Raw genomic sequence first — 23,061 nt, forward strand, 5'->3', positions numbered from 1 at the left:
AACATTCAAACCCTTTATTTATTGAATCTGTATTTCTTATATCTTTAATTATTGAGTCAAAACTATTGAAACTCGATGAATTGGTGCAATTGCAAACAGCTAAAATTATGCACGATGCAAACTATAACCTGCTACCCAAAAATGTACAATTCTTCTCAACAAAACAATAGGAAAGAGAACAATGTCACCTAAAACATTTGTATACATGTAAAACACTTAAGACCTTTAGTAAATCCGTATGCAGAATTACATTTTGGAATGGGCTCGGCAAAAAAGTCAAACAAAGCAGTAATATGATCAAATTTAAGAAACAGTTCAAACTATATAAGTGTTTACAAAGTACAGAGAAGAAGAATCCTGATAAACATCTTGAACCATATTGAAAAGTGAGATCATTTTATTCATCTCATTATCTGGATCATAACTTACTTAACTATTTATTGATGAACCCTTTATTTAATGTTTAAATACAGGTAAAAGCCAGTAAATTAGAATATTTTGAAAAACTTGATTTATTTCAGTAATTGCATTCAAAAGGTGTAACTTGTACATTATATTTATTCATTGCACACAGACTGATGCATTCAAATGTTTATTTCATTTAATTTTGATGATTTGAAGTGGCAACAAATGAAAATCCAAAATTCCGTGTGTCACAAAATTAGAATATTACTTAAGGCTAATACAAAAAAGGGATTTTTAGAAATGTTGGCCAACTGAAAAGTATGAAAATGAAAAATATGAGCATGTACAATACTCAATACTTGGTTGGAGCTCCTTTTGCCTCAATTACTGCGTTAATGCGGCGTGGCATGGAGTCGATGAGTTTCTGGCACTGCTCAGGTGTTATGAGAGCCCAGGTTGCTCTGATAGTGGCCTTCAACTCTTCTGCGTTTTTGGGTCTGGCATTCTGCATCTTCCTTTTCACAATACCCCACAGATTTTCTATGGGGCTAAGGTCAGGGGAGTTGGCGGGCCAATTTAGAACAGAAATACCATGGTCCGTAAACCAGGCACGGGTAGATTTTGCGCTGTGTGCAGGCGCCAAGTCCTGTTGGAACTTGAAATCTCCATCTCCATAGAGCAGGTCAGCAGCAGGAAGCATGAAGTGCTCTAAAACTTGCTGGTAGACGGCTGCGTTGACCCTGGATCTCAGGAAACAGAGTGGACCGACACCAGCAGATGACATGGCACCCCAAACCATCACCCAACCATGCAAATTTTGCATTTCCTTTGGAAATCGAGGTCCCAGAGTCTGGAGGAAGACAGGAGAGGCACAGGATCTACGTTGCCTGAAGTCTAGTGTAAAGTTTCCACCATCAGTGATGGTTTGGGGTGCCATGTCATCTGCTGGTGTCGGTCCACTCTGTTTCCTGAGATCCAGGGTCAACGCAGCCGTCTACCAGCAAGTTTTAGAGCACTTCATGCTTCCTGCTGCTGACCTGCTCTATGGAGATGGAGATTTAAAGTTCCAACAGGACTTGGCGCATGCACACAGCGCAAAATCTACCCGTGCCTGGTTTACGGACCATGGTATTTCTGTTCTAAATTGGCCCGCCAACTCCCCTGACCTTAGCCCCATAGAAAATCTGTGGGGTATTGTGAAAAGGAAGATGCAGAATGCCAGACCCAAAAACGCAGAAGAGTTGAAGGCCACTATCAGAGCAACCTGGGCTCTCATAACACCTGAGCAGTGCCAGAAACTCTTCGACTCCATGCCACGCCGCATTAACGCAGTAATTGAGGCAAAAGGAGCTCCAACCAAGTATTGAGTATTGTACATGCTCATATTTTTCATTTTCATACTTTTCAGTTGGCCAACATTTCTAAAAATCCCTTTTTCGTATTAGCCTTAAGTAATATTCTAATTTTGTGACACACGGAATTTTGGATTTTCATTTGTTGCCACTTCAAATCATCAAAATTAAATGAAATAAACATTTGAATGCATCAGTCTGTGTGCAATGAATAAATATAATGTACAAGTTACACCTTTTGAATGCAATTACTGAAATAAATCAAGTTTTTCAAAATATTCTAATTTACTGGCTTTTACCTGTATACTGTATAGAATCAGAATCAGCTTTATTGTCATTACGCAAGGTAACGAGATTGAGGATATATACAGTATGTACTCAGAAGCACTAGTTAGTTGGGCAGATGTACTATAACCATGCAAACAAATGAACAAAAAGGAAGAACAAAATGGACAAGCTGGTTTCCGATTCCTTTCCAGGGACAGCTGGTCATATAAGGTAACGACAGCAGGAACCTACATTATCTTCTTTGAAAGGCGCTCATCAGAATTCATGTTCTTGGTAGATGAAAGCAGAAGGCACGGTGAAAGAAGAGGAACGTAAAACCACAACTCTAAAAAGAGAAAGGATCCTCAGCATATAAAGGGAAGCCATAGAAGCTCAGCCATACTTGAAGACCTCTGAAGATGAGAAACCCAGCTGTCACCATGAAGACACTTGTACTGCTCACGCTGATGTGTTTCCTGCAAGTCAGCTTGTGTTCAGGTCAGTTGGAATCCTCTTCTCTCTGCTTCTCATCCTGATAATTGTGGAAATGTGTGTGACGCGATTTTAATTGTGCATGTGTTTGTCCAGTCATCATGATGAAGAACGACGAATGCTGCCCCAACAGCTCAAAAATACGTATCCCATTCCAAAATGTCCGGCATGTAAAAACAACACCAGAGGGCTGCGAGCCCCAAGCCATTGTGTGAGTACAATATTAAACACACCGGATTGTTTTTGTGTGACCACCTAATGCAAACATGACTAGTTTGTGATCAACCTCCTAGCAAAATAAGTCACTTCTCTTCATTAAGGTCAGGGGTGTCCAAAGATTTTCCACCAACGACCACTTACTAGAAAATCAAAGGATGCAGGGGGTCTTTTGATATTTTTTACATTTTGTAAAGCAACCATATATCATACTTGCCAACTTTGAGACCTCTGAATTCGGAAGATGGGGGGGAGTATATTTATAGCCAGAATTCACTGAAATTCTTTTATATATGTATATAAAAGAAATACTTGAATTTCAGTGTTCATTTATTTACACATATACACACACATAACACTCCTCTCTACTACTTGCCGTAGTTTTGAAGCAATGCATGATGGGAATCCGGATGATGTGTGTCAGTGTATTAACGTGCCGGCTGGAATAAGCACACGCTGAGCAATTGCTCCGTGCCTGCCTACTTTATGGGTTATAGATAAACCTATGGATAACGGAGACATATATAATAGTCTCCTTCTTGTTGTGTGTGCAGTTGCGCTCTGAGCTCCAAAAGCCGTAGATGTTATAACGTGAGTGGGCCGGCACGCTGTTTATATGGAGGAAAAGTGGACGTGACGACAGGCTGTCCTCACTCAGGTCCGGCTGGAAATCGGGAGAAATTCGGGAGAATGGTTGTCCCGGGAGATTTTTGGGAGAGGCACTGAAATTAGGGAGGGTTGGCAAGTATGCCATATACAGGTAAAAGCCAGTAAATTAGAATATTTTGAAAAACTTGATTTATTTCAGTAATTGCATTCAAAAGGTGTAACTTGTACATTATATTTATTCATTGCACACAGACTGATGCATTCAAATGTTTATTTCATTTAATTTTGATGATTTGAAGTGGCAACAAATGAAAATCCAAAATTCCGTGTGTCACAAAATTAGAATATTACTTAAGGCTAATACAAAAAAGGGATTTTTAGAAATGTTGGCCAACTGAAAAGTATGAAAATGAAAAATATGAGCATGTACAATACTCAATACTTGGTTGGAGCTCCTTTTGCCTCAATTACTGCGTTAATGCGGCGTGGCATGGAGTCGATGAGTTTCTGGCACCGCTCAGGTGTTATGAGAGCCCAGGTTGCTCTGATAGTGGCCTTCAACTCTTCTGCGTTTTTGGGTCTGGCATTCTGCATCTTCCTTTTCACAATACCCCACAGATTTTCTATGGGGCTAAGGTCAGGGGAGTTGGCGGGCCAATTTAGAACAGAAATACCATGGTCCGTAAACCAGGCACGGGTAGATTTTGCGCTGTGTGCAGGCGCCAAGTCCTGTTGGAACTTGAAATCTCCATCTCCATAGAGCAGGTCAGCAGCAGGAAGCATGAAGTGCTCTAAAACTTGCTGGTAGACGGCTGCGTTGACCCTGGATCTCGGGAAACAGAGTGGACCGACACCAGCAGATGACATGGCACCCCAAACCATCACCCAACCATGCACATTTTGCATTTCCTTTGGAAATCGAGGTCCCAGAGTCTGGAGGAAGACAGGAGAGGCACAGGATCCACGTTGCCTGAAGTCTAGTGTAAAGTTTCCACCATCAGTGATGGTTTGGGGTGCCATGTCATCTGCTGGTGTCGGTCCACTCTGTTTCCTGAGATCCAGGGTCAACGCAGCCGTCTACCAGCAAGTTTTAGAGCACTTCATGCTTCCTGCTGCTGACCTGCTCTATGGAGATGGAGATTTCAAGTTCCAACAGGACTTGGCGCCTGCACACAGCGCAAAATCTACCCGTGCCTGGTTTACGGACCATGGTATTTCTGTTCTAAATTGGCCCGCCAACTCCCCTGACCTTAGCCCCATAGAAAATCTGTGGGGTATTGTGAAAAGGAAGATGCAGAATGCCAGACCCAAAAAAGCAGAAGAGTTGAAGGCCACTATCAGAGCAACCTGGGCTCTCATAACACCTGAGCAGTGCCAGAAACTCATCGACTCCATGCCACGCCGCATTAACGCAGTAATTGAGGCAAAAGGAGCTCCAACCAAGTATTGAGTATTGTACATGCTCATATTTTTCATTTTCATACTTTTCAGTTGGCCAACATTTCTAAAAATCCCTTTTTTGTATTAGCCTTAAGTAATATTCTAATTTTGTGACACACGGAATTTTGGATTTTCATTTGTTGCCACTTCAAATCATCAAAATTAAATGAAATAAACATTTGAATGCATCAGTCTGTGTGCAATGAATAAATATAATGTACAAGTTACACCTTTTGAATGCAGTTACTGAAATAAATCAAGTTTTTCAAAATATTCTAATTTACTGGCTTTTACCTGTACATATACAAATGATGAAAGCGTATAAAAAGAAATCATGCATAAATTAAAACGTAAAACAATCCTAATTACATTATTAACACCAATCCCTTTTATTTAGTTGTCTACAAAAGTTTAAAATGTAGTTTTTAAAGGAGCAAAAACTAATTCTGGATAAAATGCCAAAATGGACACAATCATGGCAACAGGAACCATAAACAACCTGCTTTTAAATGAATGGGCAACCAAGGAGAAAAAGTAAGAACAATGTCTCATAACTAATCTGCACATTTGTTATTTTCAGAGTCCAAACAGTGGCGAATAAAACTTTTTGCCTTGACCCCAGCTGGAAGAGGGCAATAAATCTGTTGGAAGAATTTGAGGGCCATCAGCCACCAACACATCTCCACCGGAACCAAGTGCGCCGCTAGGGATTTTGGGCCCCATGAAAAAGAATCTTTACAGGGCCCCCAACACAGTGTCATTATTTTTTCTGTATTATAATTTCATCATCATTAGTGGCCTCTCTGGGCCCCCCTCCATCATGGGCCCCAAGAATCCGTCTCCTTTACCCCCCCCCCTTTTCGGCGCCCCTGACCGGAACCCTGTGTCAAACCATACGGTTGTTGAAGTCATGTGAGGAGGAAGTTCCTTCATGTCAGTTTTGACATGAGAGTCCTGTGTGTAATACTCTGTATGCTGTACAATGAGGACCAGCGGGTGGTTAAAAAAAGCTATAGGAAACATTTTGTACATTAGAGATTCTTAAATGCTTTATCTGAACAAAACATATTAGCTTTGTGTTAAAAGGTGAAAAATATAATTAGCGGAATATCTGACAATTCATCCATTTAAAAATACAATATTTTCACTGTTGCAATATGTTGAAGACCAATAATAAATAGCTGCTGGTGAAAAATGGCCCCCGAGCCACACTTTGGACCATCCTCGTGCTGTAGGTTTGCCTCACACTGTTTCAGAAATATTTTTTATTTTTATTTGTAATGTTACGTTATGCTTTTATTACATTTCCTATCCAATGTGTATTTTTGTATTTTAATCATGTTTTTTTTTAAATATGTGTCTGTTGTGAATACTGCTTGTATATTGTTTGTATATGATGTAACAACATCACCTGTGTCAGGAGCAAATATTTGCTACTTGTTAGTATTGTTTTGGATATTCATTTGAATTGGAATGTTTCTTTAGGTGACATTTTAATACACTGTGAGAAGACAAAACTGATGATAAATGACTCAATTATTATATGATGGTAATATATGATAGATTCCACATCCTGATTTGATGACTGCTGCTGTCACATTAAATGAGTCAAAGACCGCACGTACTTGTAGTGAAAACTTCATGATAATAAATAAAATATTGTTTTAATTACTTTTGTACATTTTTTTAATAATCTCACAATCACAAGGAATTCATTTTTGTTCCCCATTTTGTCATCTTTGTCACTGCTCACCGCCAGTGTGCTAGACGAGAAATGAGTAAGGCGCTGCATCATTTTGCCAGAAAAGTAGTTCCTCAATGTTAGTACCTTCAGTAACAATGTCGCTAATACTTGGTTAATATGCAGGTCACGGCATGTAAACAGAGCATTGTTAGTGTTTTTTAAAATGACTTTTTAGAGTGCTTTATAGGCGGAATAGTACCGTATTTTCCGCACTATTAGCCGCACCTAAAAACCACAAATTTACTCAAAAGCTGACAGTGCGGCTTATAACCCGGTGCGCTTTATATATGGATTAATATTAAGATTCATTTTCATAAAGTTTCGGTCTCGCAACTACGGTAAACAGCCGCCATCTTTTTTCCCCGTAGAAGAGGAAGTGCTTCTTCTTCTACGCAAGCAACCGCCAAGGTAAGCACCCGCCCCCATAGAAGAGGAAGCGCTTCTTCTTCTACTGTAAGCAACCACCCGCCCCCGTAGAAGAAGAAGAAGCGCGCGGATATTACGTTTCATTTCCTTTGTGTGTTTACATCTGTAAAGACCACAAAATGGCTCCTACTAAGCGACAGGTTTCCGGTTCATGAAAAGACGCAATCTCTCCATCCGCACACGGACTACTATTTCACAGCAACTGCCTAAAGACTTTCAAGAAAAGCTGGCTACTTTCCGTGCATATTGTAAAAACAAGATTGCTGAAAAAAAGATCCGGCCAGAGAACATTATCAACATGGACGAGGTTCCACTGACTTTTGATATTCCTGTGAACCGCACTGTGGATACAACGGGAGCACGTACGGTGAATATTCGCACCACAGGGAATGAGAAGTCATCCTTCACTGTGGTTCTAGCTTGCCATGCTAATGGCCAGAAACTTCCACCCATGGTGATATTCAAAAGGAAGACCTTGCCAAAAGAGACCTTTCCAGCCGGCGTCATCATAAAAGCTAACTCGAAGGGATGGATGGATGAAGAAAAGATGAGCGAGTGGTTAAGGTAAGTTTACGCGAAGAGGCCAGGTGGCTTTTTTCACGCAGCTCCGTCCATGTTGATATACGACTCCATGCGCGCCCACATCACGCTGGTTTTTAATATATTATTAAAGTTTGACTGACCCATCTGACTGTTTTTTTGACATTCCTTTAGCGCAGTTAGATGCGGCTTATAACACGGGGCGGCTTATAGGTGGACAAAGTTTTGAAATATGCCGTTCATTGAAGGCGCGGCTTATAACCCAGGGCGGCTTATGGTGCGGAAAATACGGTAGAATCCACATTACCTACATTGTTAGCTGCCTTGTGCTAGCATTTTTTTTTTACTATCTAACGACATGTGGTCTTGTCCCACATAAGGATTTTGAAAGATGGGCAATACGTTTTTTTTAAAGCGCAGTTTTCCTTTAAGTTTGTTTGGATTTACTCCATCACATTCAACCTTTTTTTTTTTTTTTTAATAACTGGCTTGTATATTTGTCACAAAACCTTTAAAATATGTCACACATGGGCTGTTAAAAATAAATAAAGAGTAGCCTTATTGAACGTATGTCAGGAAGCCTCTTGGTCACGTGGTTGCAACCCAGTAATTTATTCAACTGACAGAAACACTATTATATTTGAATTACACAATCTGGAACACCCTGCCAGAATAAAAAACAAAACAATTAACAGGTTTTGAAAGACTTTATCACAATTAGGGTCTGATCTACTAGGATGTATATATTAAGTCCTTAACAGCGTGTCCACACAATAAAATTGCTTGTACTAGTGTTGTCCCGATACCAATATTTTGGTACCGGTACCAAAATATATTTCGATACTTTTCGATACTTTTTGATACTTTTCTAAATAAAGGGGACCACAAAAAATGGCATTATTGGTTTTATTTTTTTTTTATTGTCTCGATAAATCACACTGTTATGCTAATTAATTACATTTGCATGACTTCCTCCCAGTATCTTATTGTGGGTGCTCTGATGATCACTAAATATTCTGCATATTCATGAAGGCAGACATGCCAAATGCATTACACTCCCTATTTTGCTCATTTAAGAGACGCAATCCTCATTGCACTGCAAAAACTGAAATCTAAGTAAGATTAAATACCTCAAATAAGGGTGATATTGTCACGGCGCGGATTCGAACCCGCTTTTCCTCGGCAGCTGGAGCTGCCGGGACCTCTGCTGGCAGCACACTTGGACACGCCCCTGCTCACGCTGGGCCCAGCACGCCCATGCAGCGACAAGGCTGCAGGCAATTTCGCATCAGCACACCTGGGCCTGATGAGAGGGAGCAACATAAAAGCCAGCGGACCCAAAGGACCTTCGCCAGAACGTAGCCAATCTTCCTGAGTAAGCATCACGTCTGGCACCACTCCCTCGTTCCTTGCTCGCCTTCTTTGTGCTCTTCCTTGTTCCCGTGTTTGATGTCCCTTGTGTCTTCCACAGTGTCTTCCCTGTTGCCTGTGATCGTGTCCTGTCTCACGACCTCCACCTGGATCTCTGCTTGCCTCCCTGCTGACTGCCTCTTCGCCTTGCCCCTTGGATTCGACGAACGATTCATACAACACGCACCGACAACACCCACTGGTAAAACTTACATTGTTAACCCTACACATCGTCTGCACTCATTCACTTGTGGTAGCATACACACCCCACACACTCATCAAGGTTTTCAATAAACCTGATAAACCGCAGTTCTGCCTTGGTGTCGCCTCCTTCCCTTTGCCCGGTACACAACAGATATTTGCTTATTTTTTGTCTGATAAGATAATTCTTCTCATTAAGCAGATTTTATGTTAGAGTGTTTTACTTGTTTTAAGTGTTTTGGTCCTAAATAATCTCAGTAAGATATTGCAGCTTGTTGCTGAGATTTTATGACCTATATTAAGTAAAACATGCTTGAAACTAGAATATCAACTGATGCAAAGCTGTGTCATCAACACTCACAAGTATAAAACTGCTTTTTTGAAGTAATAATTTCTTATTTCAAGCATGAAATAGAAAATCATGACTTTGACACAATTGTGTCTCATAATTAAAACAGATGACAGCCAAATGGACTTTGCTGTTTTATTTTCAATGAAACAATAGAAAAGATGTACCGTATTTTCCGCACTATAAGGCGCACCTAAAAACCACAAATTTTCTCAAAAGCTGACAGTGCGCCTTATAACCCGGTGCGCTTTATATATGGATAAATATTAAGATTCATTTTCATAAAGTTTAGGTCTCGCAACTACGGTAAACAGCCGCCATCTTTTTTCCCCGTAGAAGAAGCGCGCGGTGCATGCTGGGATATGTGACGTTTCATTTCCATTTGTGTGTTTATGTAAAGACCCCAAAATGGCTCCTATTAAGTGTGTTGTCTGTCTAATTATAAATAATGCAGACGAGGCGTGTTAACTGAGTTCTCAACGTTTACTCACAGCGTGCTCATAACCACATTCTAACTGCCAGCATACAACGCTTCTCAGGGCTACCGCGCATGCTCGTAACTATCGTTGCATGCTGGGTAGTGTAGTTGTTATATTTGCTAGCTCATAACAGCACATTGAGAGACACGCTTACGCGCTTAATTCAATACTCGCCGTCATTCCGGGTGGATTGACAAAAGACCTCCAGCCGCTAGATATTGGTGTCAACAGGGCATTCGAAGCTAGACTGCTAACTGCGTGGGAACAGTGGATGACAGAAGGCGAACACACCTTCACTAAGACGAGGAGGCAGCGCCAGACGACGCCAACATCTGCCAGTGGATCGTAAATTTGCCCAACTTTTCACTTCGGACACCGAAGACGAAGGATTTACGAATGAAGAATAACTTGAGTGCGCGCTATGTTTATTTTGTGTGTTGTGACATTAACGTTCGAGCAACATTATGTTGCTATTGCTCTACACTATTTTGAATTTTACTATGTTTGTGATTGCACATTTGCGTACATTTTGGGTGTGAACAGAGTTGTTAGAACGCTGGTTTTTAATATATTATTAAAGTTTGACTGACCTATCTGACTGTTTTTTTGACATTCCCTTTAGCGCAGCGTAGGCGCGGCTTATAGTCCGGGGCGGCTTATTGGTGGACAAAGTTATGAAATATGCCATTCATTGAAGGTGCGGCTAATAATCCGGTGCGCCTTATAGTGCGGAAAATACGGTACTCCTATAGTAGCACAGTTGGTACAGTACAGTAAACTGACAGTTAATATTTAAAACATTTGACATTTCAAACAATTTTGAACAGAAATAGTTCATACACATTCAGATAAATTCTTCCAAATTACAATAAAAAAAAAAATTGCCCGTGGGCCGGGCTATAAATATATATATCCATCCATCCCATCCATCCATTTTCTACCGCTTATTCCCTTATATATATATATATATATGGATGGATGGCTGGATGGATGGATGGATATATATATATATATATATATATATATATATATATATATATATATATATATATATATCAGTGACGTGCAGTCACTAGAGGCAGGTGAGGCCCCGCCTCACCTGCCATCATGGAAAGAAAAAAAATGCAAAAAGAAAAATTAAATTGTTATATGTATCCAGTGATTATACTATAAAGTTATTTTCCATTTAACTTCACCAGTTTTAGATTATTTGTATTCAAAATCGCTGAATTTTCACATTTGCCGTTCAAATACTGTGAAGAGACGGTGCGGTGAACAGCAGCCAGTTGAGGCACGTCACTCAGTGCCTCAACATGGATTGCGCAATGACTCGGCTAACTGCTGGCCTGCTGTGCAGTGAGACAGTATTGCTATATGAATTATATTATACATTTCCATAGTTTAGTTAGCTGAGGTATATAATGTACAGTGTATTTTGTCAACAACTGTATGTGTGTAACGTATTTCTTGTGCTGAGCGATCATAAAACGGCTGCAAAAGACGCACTGGCTGAGGCTCGCCTCCTGCACCCCCGCCGTAGAATTGTTATATCAACTAAAGTGTGACGACCGGGGCGCATGGTGATGCGGGGCTCGCTCTCCCAGGAATGCAGATCGGGCTTCGGACACAGCGTGCAGGTAAGAAATGATTTATTTAAGAAATAAATTATACTGGAATAAACAAAAACGTGCTCATAGCACGGAAGGCAAAAACTAAAGGAGATAGCATGGGAGCTAGAAGGTAAAAAGGAGTCTAGCGTGGAAGCTAGCAGGTTCAGAGCGGGAAACAAAAGTCGTCATCTGTTGTGTGAAAACAAACTAGGAAGCAAGACAGAATGACAGGGAAGGCAGGCTTAAATAATAATGTCAGTGATGACAAACAGGTGCGCGTCGGGAACACACGCGGCAGGTGAAAATAATAAGCAGCCATGGCAACAAACTCAGGTGTACAAAACAGGCACTCAAGGAGTCCAAAACTAACAAAAAACACAAGTACCTCGAAAACGTAAACAAAAATATGATCCGGGCAGCGGATCATAACATAAAGCCCACACTTAAACTTTCCACGTGCAAGATTGAATCTATTTAAAAAAATTATTTCATAAGAAGCCAAAAAGTGCAAAAACAATAATGTTGGTGTTGGAGGAGTTGTGAATGACTGCAGGGACACAACATTAGATACACCTGCAGACTGCAGGTGTACCTAATTCACAACTCTTCCAACACGAACATTATTGTTTTTGCACTTTTTGGCTTCTTATTAAATAACTTTTGTAACCTATTTTCATGGGCTTTCCGCTTTGTGATGTTAAGTTCCTGTTATGCGCTGTTATACAGTATATGCCTTGAGCTCTTATTTTGAAGGCGCTAAGAGCGGAAGTGATGTCACGTTGCGGAGGTTTTTGAAAGAAGGTAAATAAAGTGGTCCTCGTGTAAACTGGAGCCTCCGTGTTTGTTATTTTGTAGTTTCATACAGTATAGGCGACATTTATAAACCCTCCGTTACACTTTTTTAAATAGATTCAATCTTGCACGTGGAAAGTTTAAGTGAGGGCTTTAGTTGCGGCGCATGGACTTAATTTCTAAGTAAAGGTAAAACCATAATAACGTTTTTTTTATTAAATGTGCTTTTTTGTGTGCTACAGTTTGTATGTGTAAAGTTAAAGTTAAGTTAAAGTACCAATGATTGTCACACACACACTAGGTGTAATGAAATGTGTCCTCTGCATTTGACCCATCCCCTTGATCACCCCCTGGGAGGTGAGGGGAGCAGTGGGCAGCAGCGGCGCCGCGCCCGGGAATCCCAATTCCAACCCTTGATGCTGAGTGCCAAGCAGGGAAGAATGCTGGTATGAGCTTTTAAGCATAACCCGTTAACTGCTGCCAATCAAATGGTGAATAAGATACTCTTTAGGGTTCATATGTTTGCAAATCTGACTGTGATGAAGTCAGTGCCTCACCAGCCATCAACCTCACCGCACGTCACTGATATATATATATATATATATATATATATATATATATATATATATATATATATATATATATATATATATATATGTCTTAATAAGGTTATCCAAAAAATAGTGCTCGATACCGTAGTAGAGCGCAATATATGTATGTGTGGGGAAAAAAATCACAAGACTATTTCATCTCTACAGGCCTGTTTCATGAGGGGGGGGTACCCTCAATCGTCAGGAGATTTTAATGGGAGCATTCGCATACCATGGTTTATATAGGGCACAGAGTGGGTGGGTACAGGCTGGCCTAGGGGCGTGGTGATTGGTTCATGTGTTCTCTTTCAAGCATAGGTTGCATAAGATGCAACCTATACTTGAAAGAGAAACTGTTTATTATTTACCGTCCAGACCTGTCATCCCTCAACAAGCGCAGCGAAATTGTAACAACATGCCGCCATAGACGGAAACACCTCCTAGGTAACACATGAACCAATCACCACGCCCCTAGGCCAGCCTGTACCCACCCACTCTGTGCCCTATATAAACCATGGTATGCGAATGCTCCCATTAAAATCTCCTGACGATTGAGGGTACCCCCCTCATGAAACAGGCCTGTAGAGATGAAATAGTCTTGTGATTTTTTTCCCCACACATACATATATATATATATATATATATATATATATGTCTTAATAAGGTTATCCAAAAAATAGTGCTCGATACCGTAGTAGAGCGCAATATATGTATGTGTGGGAAAAAATCACAAGACTATTTCATCTCTACAGGCCTGTTTCATGAGGGGGGGTACCCTCAATCGTCAGGAGATTTTAATGGGAGCATTCGCATACCATGGTTTATATAGGGCACAGAGTGGGTGGGTACAGGCTGGCCTAGGGGCGTGGTGATTGGTTCATGTGTTCTCTTTCAAGCATAGGTTGCATAAGATGCAACCTATACTTGAAAGAGAAACTGTTTATTATTTACCGTCCAGACCTGTCATCCCTCAACAAGCGCAGCGAAATTGTAACAACATGCCGCCATAGACGGAAACACCTCCTAGGTAACACATGAACCAATCACCACGCCCCTAGGCCAGCCTGTACCCACCCACTCTGTGCCCTATATAAACCATGGTATGCGAATGCTCCCATTAAAATCTCCTGACGATTGAGGGTACCCCCCCTCATGAAACAGGCCTGTAGAGATGAAATAGTCTTGTGATTTTTTTCCCCACACATACATATATATATATATATATATATATATGTCTTAATAAGGTTATCCAAAAAATAGTGCTCGATACCGTAGTAGAGCGCAATATATGTATGTGTGGGAAAAAATCACAAGACTATTTCATCTCTACAGGCCTGTAGAGATGAAATAGTCTTGTGATTTTTTCCCACACATACATATATATACATATATATATATAATATTTAGTATAAGTTTGCTGATTTCATGAAATGTAATGCCGAGCGCATATCATTATGTCAAGATAATGGCACTAGCATTTACTTTATTTAAGAATATTTTTCAACATACTGAGAAAAAAAGTGTCATATTTGTTTTTTCTATCAAGAAAAGTGCACTTGTTATTAGTGAGAATATACTTATTTTAAGGTATTTTGGGGTTCATTGAGGTTAGCTAATTTTACTTGTCTTGGAAAGTCTTGACAAGCCAAATGTTCTTGTTCTATTGGCAGATAATTTTGCTTAGTTCAAATAAAATACCCCTAATTTTTGTATTTTTTTCCCTTGTTTTTGAACACTGACTTTTTGCAGTGTGTAAATTAGCTTTGCGTGTGCTATCAAGTTTACACGTGTTTTAATACACGCAACCCTTTAGTAGTTCAGACCCTATACTGTATTTATTAGTTAGTTTTCTCCGAGTGCCTTCCTTCCTTTCACATCCCAAAAACATGCATGTGACGTTAATTGGGGACTCTAAATGGCAAATAAAGGGATTTGGTTGTTATACTGCAAAAAACTACTTTGTTTTATCCCAAAATGGAGCCATCAAATTTCTGAATCAATTTGCTCGAAATATGTTTGAGCACTTGGTAGTGGAATTGGAGTGGGCGACGCTACAAAATTTTTGTGAACACCGATTACCATTGAATGAATTTCTGATTTGAATCATAATCAGGCCAAAGACTATCAGCCAACAAACAATGTAACTAATTTGTGAACAAATTACCCATACATCAATCAATCTCAATCAATCTTTATTTATATAGCCCTTAATCACAAGTGTCTCAAAGGGCTGCACAAGCCACAACGACATCCTCGGTACAAAGCCCACATACGGGCAAGGAAAAACTCACCCCAGTGGGACGTCGATGTGAATGACTATGAGAAACCTTGGAGAGGACCGCATATGTGGGTAACCCCCCCCCCCTCTAGGGGAGACCGAAAGCAATGGATGTCGAGTGGGTCTGACATAATATTGTGAGAGTCCAGTCCATAGTGGATCCAACATAATAGTAAGAGTCCAGTCCATAGTGGGGCCAGCAGGACACCATCCCGAGCGGAGACGGGTCAGCAGCGTAGAGATGTTCCCAGCCGATGCACAGGCGAGCGGTCCACCCCGGGTCCCGACTCTGGACAGCCAGCACTTCATCCATGGCCACCGGACCTGTGCCCCCCCGCCCCCTCAAGGAAAAGGGGAGCAGAGGAGAAAAGAAAAGAAACGGCAGATCAACTGGTCTAACAGGGGGGCTATTTAAAGGCTAGAGTATACAAATGAGTTTTAAGATGGGACTTAAATGCTTCTACTGAGGTAGCATCTCTAATTGTTACCGGGAGGGCATTCCATAGTACTGGAGCCCGAATAGAAAACGCTCTATAGCCCGCAGACTTTTTTTGGGCTCTGGGAATCACTAATAAGCCGGAGTTCTTTGAACGCAGATTTCTTGCCGGGACATATGGTACAATGCAATCGACAAGATAGGACGGAGCTAGACCGTGTAGTATTTTATACGTAAGTAGTAAAACCTTAAAGTCACTTCTTAAGTGCACAGGAAGCCAGTGCAGGTGAGCCAGTATAGGCGTAATATGATCAAACTTTCTTGTTCTTGTCAAAAGTCTAGCAGCCGCATTTTGTACCAACTGTAATTTTTTAATGCTAGACATAGGGAGACCCGAAAATAATACGTTACAGTAGTCGAGACGAGACGTAACGAACGCATGAATAATGATCTCAGCGTCGCTAGTGGATAAAATAGAACGAATTTTAGCGATATTACGGAGATGAAAGAAGGCCGTTTTAGTAACACTCTTAATGTGTGATTCAAACGAGAGAGTTGGGTCGAAGATAATACCCAGATTCTTTACTGATTCGCCTTGTGTAATTGTTTGGTTGTCAAATGTTCGGGTGGTATTATTAAATAAATGTCGGTGTTTAGCAGGACCGATAATCAGCATTTCCGTTTTCTTGGCGTTGAGTTGCAAGAAGTTAGCGGACATCCATTGTTTAATTTCATTAAGACACGCCTCCAGCTGACTACAATCCGGCGTGTTGGTCAGCTTTAGGGGCATGTAGAGTTGGGTGTCATCAGCATAGCAATGAAAGCTAACACCGTATTTGCGTATGATGTCGCCTAGCGGCAGCATGTAAATACTAAAGAGTGCAGGGCCAAGAACCGAACCCTGAGGAACTCCGCACGTTACCTTAACATAGTCCTAGGTCACATTATTATGGGAGACGCATTGCATCCTGTCAGTAAGATAAGAGTTAAACCACGACAAAGCTAAGTCTGACATACCAATACGTGTTTTGATACGCTCTAATAAAATATTATGATCGACGGTATCGAAAGCAATAAAACAATTTAAGATTATACAACAATAACAACAAAATACTACAAGTGCCCCTTTGTTAAATACAATAGTTTGAGCAAAATATAGTCAATAGCTCAAAGTAACTACACAAAACTACTGTTGGCTCTCATTTAAATGCTCCCAAACCCCTTGTGTCCAAGAGCTTCACAAAAAAACCCAACATTTGTGAAAATCATCAAATTATCAACCTCATTATGCTACTATGAGATCAACATGGTTTATCCTAAATAGCATCATTAAAAATGGTACTAATAAGGATTACACTCAATAGTTCTCAGACGGTAATGTAAAAAATGACAAAATTTGACTAAGTTATTGAACTATCAGACCTGTTTCTTTACTTGCACAATTTTGTCAAATTATTGAAAAACTACTTTACAACATATTGGGCAAATGCATTAATACAAGTGGAACACTCACGGATAACCAATGCGGATACAGAGCCAATATTTCAACATCGATGCCATTGATTGAAATAACGGAAAAGATTATCAATGCAATACCGATGGCAAACAGTGTGCAGTGTTTGTAGATCTAACAAAAACATCCATCCATCCATCCATCCATCTTCTTCCGCTTATCCGAGGTCGGGTCGCGGGGGCAGCAGCCTAAGCAGGGAAGCCCAGACTTCCCTCTCCCCAGCCACTTCGTCCAGCTCCTCCCGGGGGATCCCGAGGCGTTCCCAGGCCAGCCGGGAGACATAGTCTTCCCAACGTGTCCTGGGTCTTCCTCGTGGCCTCCTACCGGTCGGACATGCCCTAAACACCTCCCTAGGGAGGCGCTCGGGTGGCATCCTGACCAGATGCCCGAACCACCTCATCTGGCTCCTCTCGATGTGGAGGAGCAGCGGCTTTACTTTGAGCTCCCCCCGGATGACAGAGCTTCTCACCCTATCTCTAAGGGAGAGCCCCGCCACCCGGCGGAGGAAACTCATTTCGGCCGCTTGTAACCGTGATCTTGTCCTTTCGGTCATAACCCAAAGCTCATGACCATAGGTGAGGATGGGAACGTAGATCGACCGGTAAATTGAGAGCTTTGCCTTCCGGCTCAGCTCCTTCTTCACCACAAAGGATCGATACAGCGTCCGCATTACTGAAGACGCCGCACCGATCCGCCTGTCGATCTCACCATCCACTCTTCCCTCACTCGTGAACAAGACTCCGAGGTACTTGAACTCCTCCACTTGGGGCAAGATCTCCTCCCCAACCCGGAGATGGCACTCCACCCTTTTCCGGGCGAGAACCATGGACTCGGACTTGGAGGTGCTGATTCTCATCCCAGTCATCACCCAACCATGCAAATTTTGCATTTCCTTTGGAAATCGAGGTCCCAGAGTCTGGAGGAAGACAGGAGAGGCACAGGATCCACGTTGCCTGAAGTCTAGTGTAAAGTTTCCACCATCAGTGATGGTTTGGGGTGCCATGTCATCTGCTGGTGTCGGTCCACTCTGTTTCCTGAGATCCAGGGTCAACGCAGCCGTCTACCAGCAAGTTTTCGAGCACTTCATGCTTCCTGCTGCTGACCTGCTCTATGGAGATGGAGATTTCAAGTTCCAACGGGACTTGGCGCCTGCACACAGCGCAAAATCTACCCGTGCCTGGTTTACGGACCATGGTATTTCTGTTCTAAATTGGCCCGCCAACTCCCCTGACCTTAGCCCCATAGAAAATCTGTGGGGTATTGTGAAAAGGAAGATGCAGAATGCCAGACCCAAAAACGCAGAAGAGTTGAAGGCCACTATCAGAGCAACCTGGGCTCTCATAACACCTGAGCAGTGCCAGAAACTCTTCGACTCCATGCCACGCCGCATTAACGCAGTAATTGAGGCAAAAGGAGCTCCAACCAAGTATTGAGTATTGTACATGCTCATATTTTTCATTTTCATACTTTTCAGTTGGCCAACATTTCTAAAAATCCCTTTTTTGTATTAGCCTTAAGTAATATTCTAATTTTGTGACACACGGAATTTTGGATTTTCATTTGTTGCCACTTCAAATCATCAAAATTAAATGAAATAAACATTTGAATGCATCAGTCTGTGTGCAATGAATAAATATAATGTACAAGTTACACCTTTTGAATGCAATTACTGAAATAAATCAAGTTTTTCAAAATATTCTAATTTACTGGCTTTTACCTGTATACTGTATAGAATCAGAATCAGCTTTATTGTCATTACGCAAGGTAACGAGATTGAGGATATATACAGTATGTACTCAGAAGCACTAGTTAGTTGGGCAGATGTACTATAACCATGCAAACAAATGAACAAAAAGGAAGAACAAAATGGACAAGCTGGTTTCCGATTCCTTTCCAGGGACAGCTGGTCATATAAGGTAACGACAGCAGGAACCTACATTATCTTCTTTGTATGGCGCTCATCAGAATTCATGTTCTTGGTAGATGAAAGCAGAAGGCACGGTGAAAGAAGAGGAACGTAAAACCACAACTCTAAAAAGAGAAAGGATCCTCAGCATATAAAGGGAAGCCATAGAAGCTCAGCCATACTTGAAGACCTCTGAAGATGAGAAACCCAGCTGTCACCATGAAGACACTTGTACTGCTCACGCTGATGTGTTTCCTGCAAGTCAGCATGTGTACAGGTCAGTTGGAATCCTCTTCTCTCTGCTTCTCATCCTGATAATTGTGGAAATGTGTGTGACGCGATTTTAATTGTGCATGTGTTTGTCCAGTCAGCCCACACATCATGATGAAGAACGACGAATGCTGCCCCAACAGCTCAAAAATACGTATCCCATTCCAAAATGTCCGGCATGTAAAAACAACACCAGAGGGCTGCGAGCCCCAAGCCATTGTGTGAGTACAATATTAAACACACCGGATTGTTTTTGTGTGACCACCTAATGCAAACATGACCAGTTTGTGATCAACCTCCTAGCAAAATAAGTCACTTCTCTTCATTAAGGTCAGGGGTGTCCAAAGATTTTCCACCAACGACCACTTAAAAAATCAAAAGGATGCAGGGGGTCTTTTGATATTTTTTACATTTTGTAAAGCAACCATATATCATACTTGCCAACTTTGAGACCTCCGAATTCGGGAGATGGGGGGGAGTATATTTATAGCTAGAATTCACTGAAATTCAAGTACTTCTTTTATATATGTATATAAAAGAAATACTTGAATTTCAGTGTTCATTTATTTACACATATACACACACATAACACTCCTCTCTACTACTTGCCGTAGTTTTGAAGCAATGCATGATGGGAATCCGGATGCTGTGTGTCAGTGTGTTAACGTGCCGGCTGGAATAAACAAACGCTGAGCAATTGCTCCGTGCCTGCCTACTTTATGGGTTATAGATAAACCTATGGATAACGGAGACATATATAATAGTCTCCTTCTTGTTGTGTGTGCAGTTGCGCACTGAGCTCCAAAAGCCGTAGGTGTTATAACGTGAGTGGGCCGGCACGCTGTTTATATGGAGGAAAAGTGGACGTGACGACAGGCTGTCCTCACTCAGGTCCGGCTGGAAATCGGGAGAAATTCGGGAGAATGGTTGTCCCGGGAGATTTTTGGGAGAGGCACTGAAATTTGGGAGGGTTGGCAAGTATGCCATATACAGGTAAAAGCCAGTAAATTAGAATATTTTGAAAAACTTGATTTATTTCAGTAATTGCATTCAAAAGGTGTAACTTGTACATTATATTTATTCATTGCACACAGACTGATGCATTCAAATGTTTATTTCATTTAATTTTGATGATTTGAAGTGGCAACAAATGAAAATCCAAAATTCCGTGTGTCACAAAATTAGAATATTACTTAAGGCTAATACAAAAAAGGGATTTTTAGAAATGTTGGCCAACTGAAAAGTATGAAAATGAAAAATATGAGCATGTACAATACTCAATACTTGGTTGGAGCTCCTTTTGCCTCAATTACTGCGTTAATGCGGCGTGGCATGGAGTCGAAGAGTTTCTGGCACTGCTCAGGTGTTATGAGAGCCCAGGTTGCTCTGATAGTGGCCTTCAACTCTTCTGCGTTTTTGGGTCTGGCATTCTGCATCTTCCTTTTCACAATACCCCACAGATTTTCTATGGGGCTAAGGTCAGGGGAGTTGGCGGGCCAATTTAGAACAGAAATACCATGGTCCGTAAACCAGGCACGGGTAGATTTTGTGCTGTGTGCAGGCGCCAAGTCCTGTTGGAACTTGAAATCTCCATCCCCATAGAGCAGGTCAGCAGCAGGAAGCATGAAGTGCTCTAAAACTTGCTGGTAGACGGCTGCGTTGACCCTGGATCTCAGGAAACAGAGTGGACCGACACCAGCAGATGACATGGCACCCCAAACCATCACACAACCATGCACATTTTGCATTTCCTTTGGAAATCGAGGTCCCAGTAAACGATATATTTTTAAAGTATATTTCAATGTTTAAATACAGATAAAATAAATGAATGTTCATTGTTGTAAATGTGAGCAGTTTTGAAGAATATTTTCCCTTGTATGTTTGTTTGTATACTTATACATATACAAATGATGAAAGCGTATAAAAAGAAATCATGCATAAATTAAAACGTAAAACAATCCTAATTACATTATTAGCACCAATCCCTTTTATTTAGTTGTCTACAAAAGTTTAAAGTGTAGTTTTTAAAGGAGCAAAAACTAATTCTGGATAAAATGCCAAAATGGACACAATCATGGCAACAGGAACCATAAACAACCTGCTTTTAAATGAATGGGCAACCAAGGAGAAAAAGTAAGAACAATGTCTCATAACTAATCTGCACATTTGTTATTTTCAGAGTCGAAACAGTGGCGAATAAAACTTTTTGCCTTGACCCCAGCTGGAAGAGGGCAATAAATCTGTTGGAAAAATTTGAGGGCCATCAGCCACCAACACATCTCCACCGGAACCAAGTGCGCCACTAGGGATTTTGGGCCCCATGAAAAAGAATCTTTACAGGGCCCCCAACACAGTGTCATTATTTTTTCTGTATTATAATTTCATCATCATTAGTGGCCTCTCTGGGCCCCCCCTCCATCATGGGCCCCAAGAATCCGTCTCCTTTACCCCCCCCTTTTCGGCGCCCCTGACCGGAACCCTGTGTCAAACCATACGGGTTGTTGAAGTCATGTGAGGAGGAAGTTCCTTCATGTCAGTTTTGACATGAGAGTCCTGTGTGTAATACTCTGTATGCTGTACAATGAGGACCAGCGGGTGGTTAAAAAAGCTATAGGAAACATTTTGTACATTAGAGATTCTTAAATGCTTTATCTGAACAAAACATATTAGCTTTGTGTTAAAAGGTGAAAAATATAATTAGCGGAATATCTGACAATTCATCCATTTAAAAATACAATATTTTCACTGTTGCAATATGTTGAAGACCAATAATAAATAGCTGCTGGTGAAAAATGGCCCCCGAGCCACACTTTGGACCATCCTCGTGCTGTAGGTTTGCCTCACACTGTTTCAGAAATATTTTTTATTTTTATTTGTAATGTTACGTTATGCTTTTATTACATTTCCTATCCAATGTGTATTTTTGTATTTTAATCATGTTTTTTTTTTAAATATGTGTCTGTTGTGAATACTGCTTGTATATTGTTTGTATATGATGTAACAACATCACCTGTGTCAGGAGCAAATATTTGCTACTTGTTAGTATTGTTTTGGATATTCATTTGAATTGGAATGTTTCTTTAGGTGACATTTTAATACACTGTGAGAAGACAAAACTGATGATAAATGACTCAATTATTATATGATAGATTCCACATCCTGATTTGATGACTGCTGCTGTCACATTAAATGAGTCAAAGACCGCACGTAGTTGTAGTGACTCGAGTCATGAATTTGATGACTTTAGACTCGACTTGACAAAATGTAAAAAGACTTGCAACTCGACTTAGACTTCAACATCAATGACTTGTGACTTCACTTGGACTTGAGCCTTTTGAATTGACATGACTTGACATGACTTGCTACTTTCCCCAAAACCCAAAGATGAAAAAGTTATTCGGGAGCGCTCCGTATTTTTCATTGTGTACTTGTCCATCAGCGTTGCGTGTGTCAGCTGGTGTGCTCTCAGTACAACAGCCAATCAAATTAGATCTACTTTGTTTTCATCACACAGCATTCATCCAATCAAATTGCAGGACAACCAACGAAGAAGACATGTCCAAACCACACGCCAGTGAACAAAAAATGATACCTAAAATAATTTTGTTTGGGTATAAAAATTACGAGGTGGTCAACACAAAACGGTTTGCAGTATGCAACACATGCGGTTCGAAAATTACTGATGGAGAGGCAACAACTTCCAACTTCGTCCGGCATTTGAAGTTGCACAAAGAAC

General features: G+C 40.9%; 2 protein-coding genes across 2 annotated transcripts in view; both read left to right on the plus strand.

Moving 5' to 3' along the window:
• The window catches only part of LOC140679446 (C-C motif chemokine 17-like), a 57,355-nt gene extending 34,914 nt beyond the window's left edge, over positions 1 to 22,441 (plus strand). The window contains exons 1-3 of the transcript XR_012050865.1: positions 19,203 to 19,332; positions 19,423 to 19,546; positions 21,505 to 22,441. The gene's annotated coding sequence lies outside the window, so the exon portion shown is untranslated. Of the gene's footprint in view, positions 19,333 to 19,422; positions 19,547 to 21,504 lie in introns of the transcript that reaches the window.
• LOC140679445 (C-C motif chemokine 17-like) lies at positions 2,439 to 6,452 on the plus strand. The gene is made up of 3 exons (XM_072914867.1): positions 2,439 to 2,522; positions 2,613 to 2,727; positions 5,362 to 6,452. The coding sequence occupies exons 1-3, from the start codon at positions 2,444 to 2,446 to the stop codon at positions 5,486 to 5,488; spliced, it is 321 nt and encodes a 106-aa protein (XP_072770968.1). The 5' UTR covers positions 2,439 to 2,443; the 3' UTR covers positions 5,489 to 6,452.
• Positions 22,442 to 23,061: the final 620 nt, after the last annotated feature.

This window comes from Nerophis lumbriciformis, linkage group LG15 (genome assembly GCF_033978685.3).
Source record: "Nerophis lumbriciformis linkage group LG15, RoL_Nlum_v2.1, whole genome shotgun sequence".
Lineage (NCBI taxonomy): Eukaryota > Metazoa > Chordata > Actinopteri > Syngnathiformes > Syngnathidae > Nerophis > Nerophis lumbriciformis.